General features: G+C 48.3%; 1 protein-coding gene across 2 annotated transcripts in view; it reads left to right on the top strand.

Annotated features, from left to right (window-relative positions):
- The window catches only part of ZFAND3 (zinc finger AN1-type containing 3), a 698,731-nt gene that overhangs the window by 24,593 nt on the left and 663,306 nt on the right, over window positions 1-10,832 (top strand). Inside the window, exon 2 of one of the 2 annotated variants that reach the window (XM_053712687.1) lies at window positions 8,824-8,850. The exons of the other annotated variant lie outside the window; for it this stretch is intronic. Coding sequence (XP_053568662.1) covers window positions 8,824-8,850 — 27 coding nt within the window. The remainder of the gene's footprint in view (window positions 1-8,823; window positions 8,851-10,832) is intronic. 2 annotated transcript variants of the gene reach the window in all.

The following is a 10,832-nucleotide window of genomic DNA, read 5'->3' as shown; positions in this document are numbered from 1 at the left end:
GGGTGTACTGTAGTGCACTGGGGCTAGTGGGGTACGGTTGTACAGTAGTGCACTGGGGCTAGTGGGGTACGGTTGTACAGTAGTGCACTGGGGCTAGTGGGGTACGGTTGTACAGTAGTGCACTGGGGATAGTGGGGTACGGTTGTACAGTAGTGCACTGGGGATAGTGGGGTACGGTTGTACTGTAGTGTACTGGGGCTAGTGGATTACTGTAGTTCACTGGGGCTAGTGGGGTACGGTTGTACTGTAGTGTACTGGGGCTAGTGGGGTACGGTTGTACTGTAGTGCACTGGGGCTAGTGGGGTACGGTTGTACTGTAGTGCACTGAGGCTAGTGGGGTACGGTTGTACTGTAGTTCACTGGGGCTAGTGGATTACTGTAGTGTACTGGTGCTAGTGGGGTACGGTTGTACTGTAGTGCACTGGGGCTAGTGGGGTACGGTTGTACTGTAGTGCACTGAGGCTAGTGGGGTACGGTTGTACTGTAGTTCACTGGGGCTAGTGGGGTACGGTTGTACTGTAGTGTACTGGGGCTAGTGGGGTACGGTTGTACTGTAGTGCACTGGGGCTAGTGGATTACTGTAGTGTACTGGTGCTAGTGGGGTACGGTTGTACAGTAGTGCACTGGGGCTAGTGGGGTACGGTTGTACAGTAGTGCACTGGGGCTAGTGGGGTATGGTTGTACAGTAGTGCACTGGGGCTAGTGGGGTACGGTTGTACAGTAGTGCACTGGGTCTAGTGGGGTACGGTTGTACAGTAGTGCACTGGGGCTAGTGGGGTACGGTTGTACTGTAGTGTACTGGGGCTAGTGGATTACTGTAGTTCACTGGGGCTAGTGGGGTACGGTTGTACTGTAGTGTACTGGTGCTAGTGGGGTACGGTTGTACTGTAGTGCACTGGGGCTAGTGGGGTACGGTTGTACTGTAGTGTACTGGGGCTAGTGGGGTACGGTTGTACTGTAGTGCACTGGGGCTAGTGGGGTACGGTTGTACTGTAGTGCACTGGGGCTAGTGGGGTACGGTTGTACTGTAGTGCACTGGGGCTAGTGGGGTACGGTTGTACTGTAGTGCACTGGGGCTAGTGGGGTACGGTTGTACTGTAGTGCACTGGGGCTAGTGGGGTACGGTTGTACTGTAGTGCACTGGGGCTAGTGGGGTACGGTTGTACTGAAGTGCACTGGGGCTAGTGGGGTACGGTTGTACTGAAGTGCACTGGGGCTAGTGGGGTACGGTTGTACTGTAGTGCACTGGGGCTAGTGGTGTGCGGTTGTACTGTAGTCCACTGGGGCTAGTGGGGTATGGTTGTACTGTAGTGCACTGGGGCTAGTGGGGTACGGTTGTACTGTAATGCACTGGGGCTAGTGGGGTACGGTTGTACTGTAATGCACTGGGGCTAGTGGGGTGCGGTTGTACTGTAGTCCACTGGGGCTAGTGGGGTATGATTGTACTGTAGTGCACTGAGGCTAGTGGGGTACGGTTGTACTGTAGTTCACTGGGGCTAGTGGGGTACGGTTGTACTGTAGTGTACTGGGGCTAGTGGGGTACGGTTGTACTGTAGTGCACTGGGGCTAGTGGATTACTGTAGTGTACTGGGGCTAGTGGGGTACGGTTGTACAGTAGTGCACTGGGGCTAGTGGGGTACGGTTGTACTGTAGTGCACTGGGGCTAGTGGGGTACGGTTGTACAGTAGTGCACTGGGGCTAGTGGGGTACGGTTGTACAGTAGTGCACTGGGGCTAGTGGGGTACGGTTGTACTGTAGTTCACTGGGGCTAGTGGGGACGGTTGTACTGTAGTGTACTGGGGCTAGTGGGGTATGGTTGTACTGTAGTGCACTGGGGCTAGTGGATTACTGTAGTGCACTGGTGCTAGTGGGGTACGGTTGTACTGTAGTGCACTGGGGCTAGTGGGGTACGGTTGTACTGTAGTGTACTGGGGCTAGTGGATTACTGTAGTTCACTGGGGCTAGTGGGGTACGGTTGTACTGTAATGCACTGGGGCTAGTGGGGTACGGTTGTACAGTAGTGCACTGGGGCTAGTGGGGTACGGTTGTACAGTAGTGCACTGGGGCTAGTGGGGTACGGTTGTACAGTAGTGCACTGGGGCTAGTGGGGTACGGTTGTACAGTAGTGCACTGGGGCTAGTGGGGTACGGTTGTACAGTAGTGCACTGGGGCTAGTGGGGTACGGTTGTACTGTAGTGTACTGGGCTAGTGTATTACTGTAGTTCACTGGGGCTAGTGGGGTATGGTTGTACTGTAGTTCACTGGGGCTAGTGGGGTACGGTTGTACTGTAGTGCACTGGGGCTAGTGGGGTACGGTTGTACTGTAGTTCACTGGGGCTAGTGGGGTACGGTTGTACTGTAGTTCACTGGGGCTAGTGGGGTACGGTTGTACTGTAGTTCACTGGGGCTAGTGGGGTACGGTTGTACTGTAGTTCACTGGGGCTAGTGGGGTACGGTTGTACTGAAGTGTACTGGGGCTAGTGGGGTACGGTTGTACTGAAGTGTACCTGGGCTAGTTGGGTACGGTTGTACTGTAGTGCACTGGTGCTAGTGGGGTACGGTTGTACTGAAGTGTACTGGGGCTAGTGGGGTATGGTTGTACTGTAGTGCACTGGTGCTAGTGGGGTATGGTTGTACTGTAGTGCACTGGGGCTAGTGGGGTATGGTTGTACTGTAGTGCACTGGGGCTAGTGGGGTGCGGTTGTACTGTAGTCCACTGGGGCTAGTGGGGTATGGTTGTACTGTAGTGCACTGAGGCTAGTGGGGTATGGTTGTACTGTAGTTCACTGGGGCTAGTGGGGTACGGTTGTACCGTAGTGCACTGGGGCTAGTGGATTACTGTAGTGTACTGGTGCTAGTGGGGTACGGTTGTACATTAGTGCACTGGGGCTAGTGAGGTACGGTTGTACCGTAGTGCACTGGGGCTAGTGGATTACTGTAGTGTACTGGTGCTAGTGGGGTACGGTTGTACCATAGTGCACTGGGGCTAGTGGATTACTGTAGTGTACTGGGGCTAGTGGGGTACGATTGTACTGTAGTGTACTGGGGCTACTGGAATACTGTAGTTCACTGGGGCTAGTGGGGTGCGGTTGTACTGTAGTCCACTGGGGCTAGTGGGGTATGGTTGTACTGTAGTGCACTGAGGCTAGTGGGGTACGGTTGTACTGTAGTTCACTGGGGCTAGTGGGGTACGGTTGTACTGTAGTGTACTGGGGCTAGTGGGGTACGGTTGTACCGTAGTGCACTGGGGCTAGTGGATTACTGTAGTGTACTGGGGCTAGTGGGGTACGGTTGTACAGTAGTGCACTGGGGCTAGTTGGGTACGGTTGTACAGTAGTGCACTGGGGCTAGTGGGGTACGGTTGTACAGTAGTGCACTGGGGCTAGTGGGGTACGGTTGTACAGTAGTGCACTGGGGCTAGTGGGGTACGGTTGTACAGTAGTGCACTGGGGCTAGTGGGGTACGGTTGTACTGTAGTGTACTGGGGCTAGTGGATTACTGTAGTTCACTGGGGCTAGTGGGGTACGGTTGTACTGTAGTTCACTGGGGCTAGTGGGGTACGGTTGTACTGTAGTTCACTGGGGCTAGTGGGGTACGGTTGTACTGTAGTTCACTGGGGCTAGTGGGGTACGGTTGTACTGTAGTGTACTGGGGCTAGTGGGGTACGGTTGTACTGTAGTGCACTGGGGCTAGTGGGGTACGGTTGTACTGAAGTGTACTGGGGCTAGTGGGGTACGGTTGTACTGAAGTGTACTGGGGCTAGTGGGGTACGGTTGTACTGAAGTGTACCTGAGCTAGTGGGGTATGGTTGTACTGTAGTGCACTGGTGCTAGTGGGGTACGGTTGTACTGAAGAGTACTGGGGCTAGTGGGGTACGGTTGTACTGTAGTGCACTGGGGCTAGTGGGGTGCGGTTGTACTGTAGTCCACAGGGGCTAGTGGGGTATGGTTGTACTGTAGTGCACTGAGGCTAGTGGGGTATGGTTGTACTGTAGTGCACTGAGGCTAGTGGGGTACGGTTGTACTGTAGTTCACTGGGGCTAGTGGGGTACGGTTGTACCGTAGTGCACTGGGGCTAGTGGATTACTGTAGTGTACTGGTGCTAGTGGGGTACGGTTGTACAGTAGTGCACTGGGGCTAGTGAGGTACGGTTGTACTGTAGTTCACTGGGGCTAGTGGGGTACGGTTGTACTGTAGTTCACTGGGGCTAGTGGGGTACGGTTGTACTGTAGTTCACTGGGGCTAGTGGGGTACGGTTGTACTGTAGTTCACTGGGGCTAGTGGGGTACGGTTGTACTGTAGTGCACTCTGGGGCTAGTGGGGTACGGTTGTACTGTAGTGCACTGGGGCTAGTGGGGTACGGTTGTACTGAAGTGCACTGGGGCTAGTGGGGTACGGTTGTACTGTAGTGCACTGGGGCTAGTGGGGGTACGGTTGTACTGAAGTGTACTGGGGCTTGTGGGGTACGGTTGTACTGTAGTGCACTGGGGCTAGTGGGGTGCGGTTGTACTGTAGTGCACTGGGGCTAGTGGGGTACGGTTGTACTGTAGTGCACTGGGGCTAGTGGGGTACGGTTGTACTGTAGTTCACTGGGGCTAGTGGGGTACGGTTGTACTGTAGTGTACTGGGGCTAGTGGGGTACGGTTGTACCGTAGTGCACTGGGGCTAGTGGATTACTGTAGTGTACTGGTGCTAGTGGGGTACGGTTGTACAGTAGTGCACTGGGGCTAGTGGGGTACGGTTGTACAGTAGTGCACTGGGGCTAGTGGGGTACGGTTGTACAGTAGTGCACTGGGGCTAGTGGGGTACGGTTGTACAGTAGTGCACTGGGGCTAGTGGGGTACGGTTGTACTGTAGTGTACTGGGGCTAGTGGATTACTGTAGTTCACTGGGGCTAGTGGGGTACGGTTGTACTGTAGTGTACTGGGGCTAGTGGGGTACGGTTGTACTGTAGTGTACTGGGGCTAGTGGGGTACGGTTGTACTGTAGTGCACTGGGGCTAGTGGATTACTGTAGTGTACTGGTGCTAGTGGGGTACGGTTGTACTGTAGTGCACTTGGGCTAGTGGGGTACGGTTGTACTGTAGTGTACTGGGGCTAGTGGGGTACGGTTGTACTGTAGTTCACTGGGGCTAGTGGGGTACAGTTGTACTGTAGTTCACTGGGGCTAGTGGGGTACGGTTGTACTGTAGTGTACTGGGGCTAGTGGATTACTGTAGTTCACTGGGGCTAGTGGGGTACGGTTGTACTGTAGTGCACTGGGGCTAGTGGGGTACGGTTGTACTGTAGTTCACTGGGGCTAGTGGGGTACGGTTGTACTGTAGTTCACTGGGGCTAGTGGGGTACGGTTGTACTGTAGTGTACTGGGGCTAGTGGATTACTGTAGTTCACTGGGGCTAGTGGGGTACGGTTGTACTGTAGTGTACTGGGGCTAGTGGGGTACGGTTGTACCGTAATGCACTGGGGCTAGTGGATTACTGTAGTGTACTGGTGCTAGTGGGGTACGGTTGTACAGTAGTGCACTGGGGCTAGTGGGGTACGGTTGTACAGTAGTGCACTGGGGCTAGTGGGGTACGGTTGTACTGTAGTGTACTGGGGCTAGTGGATTACTGTAGTTCACTGGGGCTAGTGGGGTACGGTTGTACTGTAGTTCACTGGGGCTAGTGGGGTACGGTTGTAGTGTACTGGGGCTAGTGGGGTACGGTTGTACTGTAGTGTACTGGGGCTAGTGGATTACTGTAGTGCACTGGGGCTAGTGGGGTACGGTTGTACTGTAGTGCACTGGGGCTAGTGGATTACTGTAGTTCACTGGGGCTAGTGGGGTACGGTTGTACTGTAGTGCACTGGGGCTAGTGGATTACTGTAGTGTACTGGTGCTAGTGGGGTACGGTTGTACAGTAGTGCACTGGGGCTAGTGGGGTACGGTTGTACTGTAGTGCACTGGGGCTAGTGGGGTACGGTTGTACTGTAGTGTACTGGGGCTAGTGGATTACTGTAGTTCACTGGGGCTAGTGGGGTACGGTTGTACAGTAGTGCACTGGGGCTAGTGGGGTACGGTTGTACTGTAGTTCACTGGGGCTAGTGGGGTACGGTTGTACTGTAGTTCACTGGGGATAGTGGGGTACGGTTGTACTGTAGTTCACTGGGGCTAGTGGGGTACGGTTGTACTGTAATGCACTGGGGCCAGTGGGGTACGGTTGTACAGTAGTGCACTGGGGCCAGTGGGGTACGGTTGTACTGTAGTGTACTGGGGCTAGTGGGGTACGGTTGTACAGTAGTGCACTGGGGCTAGTGGGGTACGGTTGTACAGTGGTGCACTGGGGCTAGTGGGGTACGGTTGTACTGTAGTGTACTGGGGCTAGTGGATTACTGTAGTTCACTGGGGCTAGTGGATTACTGTAGTTCACTGGGGCTAGTGGGGTACGGTTGTACTGTAGTGCACTGGGGCTAGTGGGGTACGGTTGTACTGTAGTTCACTGGGGCTAGTGGGGTACGGTTGTACTGTAGTTCACTGGGGCTAGTGGGGTACGGTTGTACTGGGGCTAGTGGGGTACGGTTGTACCATAGTGCACTGGGGCTAGTGGATTACTGTAGTGTACTGGTGCTAGTGGGGTACGGTTGTACAGTAGTGCACTGGGGCTAGTGGGGTACGGTTGTACAGTAGTGCACTGGGGCTAGTGGGGTACGGTTGTACTGTAGTGTACTGGGGCTAGTGGATTACTGTAGTTCACTGGGGCTAGTGGGGTACGGTTGTACTGTAGTGTACTGGGGCTAGTGGATAACTGTAGTTCACTGGGGCTAGTGGGGTACGGTTGTACTGTAGTTCACTGGGGCTAGTGGGGTACGGTTGTACTGTAGTGTACTGGGGCTAGTGGGGTACGGTTGTACTGTAGTGTACTGGGGCTAGTGGGGTACGGTTGAACAGTAGTGCACTGGGGCTAGTGGGGTACGGTTGTACAGTAGTGCACTGGGGCTAGTGGGGTACGGTTGTACAGTAGTGCACTGGGGCTAGTGGGGTACGGTTGTACTGTAGTGCACTGGGGCTAGTGGGGTACGGTTGTACTGTAGTGCACTGGGGCTAGTGGGGTACGGTTGTATTGTAGTGCACTGGGGCTAGTGGGGTACGGTTGTACTGTAGTGCACTTGGGCTAGTGGGGTACGGTTGTACTGTAGTGCACTGGGGCTAGTGGGGTACGGTTGTACTGTAGCGCACTGGGGCTATACAATCCCAACATACTGCTTATTTATCCATTCGCTTAAAGGGACATTAGTCTCAAAATGTAATCCTCAAAGGGTTGACATACAGAAATAGCTTTGCATTTCACTTTCATTATATGTTTGTCTGGTTTTCAAAAGAGAGAGCCCTGAGTACATTCCATGAAATGCAGAATATAGACCCTGCTACGCAGTGATTGATTAGTGCTTTAGCTCATTTTTGTCTGTGCCAAGCAAAGGAGATCCGATAAACATTTCCAAGGGGCTTTTTAAGGGCTATGTCCCTGGACTGCAGCACAGTACAAAGTGTGCTAACAAAATGATTGTAAATGTTTTTTATAACTTTTATTTTGGACGCAGAGCTATTTTAATGGAGTGACTGATTTTAATGCTTATACAAAGTCCCTTTAAAGCGACATGAGTCTAATAGATCAGCGGTTTTAAGATACTTTTTAATTCACTTCTATTATCGAATTTACTTTTCTATTGGTATTCATCATTACAACGCATACCTAGGTAGGCTCAGGAACAGCAATTTAGGGAGCGAGATGCTGATTGGTTGTTACACACCTATGCCTATTGGCTCACCTGACTGTTTCAGCTAGCTCCCTGTAGTGCATTGCTACTTTGGACTTGGCTTTTTTTCTGGGGTTAAACACAATGTGCAAGCAACAATGTGCAGTAATAAAATGCTCTAAGGTTTTCTTTTGAAATTGAAACGTCTTTTAAAGAACACTTTATATTTGTTAAAGAGATAGCGTACACTAATTTTCCATTGTTCTCTATGTACTGGCATTTGAGTAAACCGTAAAAACGAAGATAAGGAGGACTGTAAATAATTAGATAAGATCATGAGGGCTGCTAGCTCATCCCAATTTATAGATTGTGGTTTCATGAAACAAATATTTCATATACAAAATGATACCTAAAGGTGCAATTTCCCATACATTCTAAACTCTGCAACTGGTATTACAAGACATTGTAAACACATTGATGAGAAACAAATTTTGCAGTACACTGTCCCTTTAAGAATGCTTATCATTTGTTTTTATGCAATATTGTCTTTTTTAATGCCCCTTTAAGTTAGTTTTCTCTAATTTCCAGAGAGAGTTTATATTCTTAAAATCCGTGTAGAGCAGAAAAACGTGACGGCCCATCCCATCTCTGAGGAAATGAAAAGCTTCAGTAATAGGTGGTTGCTCCACCTGCTCTAATTATCTGCCGTTGTTGGAGACTCTGGGCCTGCCAGATAAATATGTCTCCATGGTATTTAGTTATTCATACAGTTGACCACCATAAAACTTTTCTGCAAATTAGCCGCTGCACATTAACACATCTACACTGCGAGGAAATTGCTACGTAAATCAGACTGAGCCAGGATTAATTGTTGTTGAAATAAAACTAGGGAAGATAGATTTTAACGAGTACCCATCCTTTTGTAGTGTCTCGCTAATTAGGTTCTGTTCATAAATGGATAAATTAGGAAGTGACTTAGTAATATTGCAAATTAGGCTGAAAAATAAATAGGTGTCCATCAAGGTCAGGTTCTGTGTGCGTTTGCTGAGATACACGCTCTGTACTGATGTTTTCTCATTGTTTTCTTTATTCAGAGACACTGATGGTGAAAATAAATACAGGTAAAAACCTTCCTCAATTGTTTGATTTAGTTCCATGTAAAGTTTTGTTTGTCCTTATGATCTGCAGTCCTGTTTGTCCTATGTAAAAAGCAACCTGATTTTGAGACTGTGTTGTTAAATGAATCTTACTAATCTGAACACAACCTTTTTTTTTTTTTTTTTTTTTTTTTTTTTTTCTCCCCTCCTTTCAATTTCTAGAGCCATTATTCAGTTTAAAGGAACATTTATATATATATATATATATATATATATATATATATATATATATATATATATATATATATATATATATATACACACACACAGTATATATTGACACTTAAAGTGTGATGGTAAATCCAAGCGTATAAAAAAACGCTAGGATTTACCATCACTAAAAATAAAAGCTTCTAAACTCACCCTATTTATCTGGCAAGTAGATCGCTAACTCAGGGGCTCTGGCCGCCCAACAGCACAACGCTCTACTCCTATGAGGTGACGCTTCCACCTCTAAAACAATAGCCGTTTGTGTCAACTGACATCCTAGCATAGGTATAGGTGGAAACGTCACCTTATTGAAGAAGAGTACTGTGCCATGGGCAGCCGGAGGCGTTAAGTTAGCAAAATTTTTTTTTAGCACATTTTTTGAAGTGATGACAAACTATTTATTTTTAGTGATGTTAAATCCTAGCATTTATTATATGCTTGGATTTACCATCACTTTTAAAGCGATTGTAAACTTTACTGAATTAAAGGCCAGTATTACATAATACTCTTAAAGTGGCACTTTAATTCATTAAAGTTTACAATGATGCTTATTTTTGAAAATACTTACCTTTGTGTTGTGGTAAACATAATGCCAATCCTCGGCCGGCATCTGCGGCTTTATTTAGCAGATCGATGAAGTATCAGGCGTCCTCCAATTGTTGTGTGCCCCCTTTGGCGTCCAGCTTGTGGGGCAATGCAATGATTGGAGGAAGCCGGTTTCATCATCAATATGCTAATGAAGCAGTTTACCATAACACAAAGGTAAGTTAATTCAGTAATGTTTACAGCCACTTTAAGCTCTGCATTGTAAATGATCTGCATTTAAATAAATGTTTTAAAACAATTTAACAAGGTCTTTTGCAATATCCCTTTATTATTTATGTTGATTGCTTTTGCTGTAAATACATTGTGTTTGTGTAAAAAAATGTGCTTGTCTCGTGCTCCTTGTGGAGGCTGAATAACGGTTTCCTTTAAAATGTTTCAAATTGTCTAAACCAGCTACGCAGTAGGCTTTGATTGCTTAGGTCAATGAACACAAGCCCTAGTTGGTCACAGTTAAATGAGGTAATATAAACATACTCAGCAGATTGTACTTTTATAAATCCTTAATAAAGTGACAGATTTAAATGCTTTTATAACCTTTATTTTGTACCTAGCTATTCTGCAGTTCAGTACTTAAAGGGACATGACAGAGAGAGCAGCATTTTTACACAACTTCTTCTATTGTCAATTTTGCTTCATTCTCTTGGTATCCTTTGTAAAAAGAGCAGCAATGCACTACTGGCAGCTAGCTGAACTCATCGTTAAGCCAATGATGGGGCATATATGTGCAGCTACCAATTGACAGCTAACTCCCATCTCCTGAGCCTACCTAAGTATGCTTTTTAACAAAGGATACCAAAAGAATTAAGCAAATTAAGTATAATAGGTAAATTGGAAAGTTAGAATTATATGCCCTTTCTGAATAATTAAAAAAAAAAAAAAATATATATTTCTCCAACATAGGTGTGTCCGGTCCACGGCGTCATCCTTACTTGTGGGATATTCTCTTCCCCAACAGGAAATGGCAAAGAGCCCAGCAAAGCTGGTCATATGATCCCTCCTAGGCTCCGCCTACCCCAGTCATTCTCTTTGCCGTTGCACAGGCAACATCTCCACGGAGATGGCTAAGAGTTTTTTGGTGTTTAAATGGATAGTTGTGCTTTTAAAGATCCTATGGATAAAAAATTAGAGGG

The sequence above is a fragment of the Bombina bombina genome, chromosome 4, assembly GCF_027579735.1.
Source record: "Bombina bombina isolate aBomBom1 chromosome 4, aBomBom1.pri, whole genome shotgun sequence".
In the NCBI taxonomy this organism is placed as follows: domain Eukaryota; kingdom Metazoa; phylum Chordata; class Amphibia; order Anura; family Bombinatoridae; genus Bombina; species Bombina bombina.
This window is presented reverse-complemented; position numbering and strand designations above follow the sequence as displayed.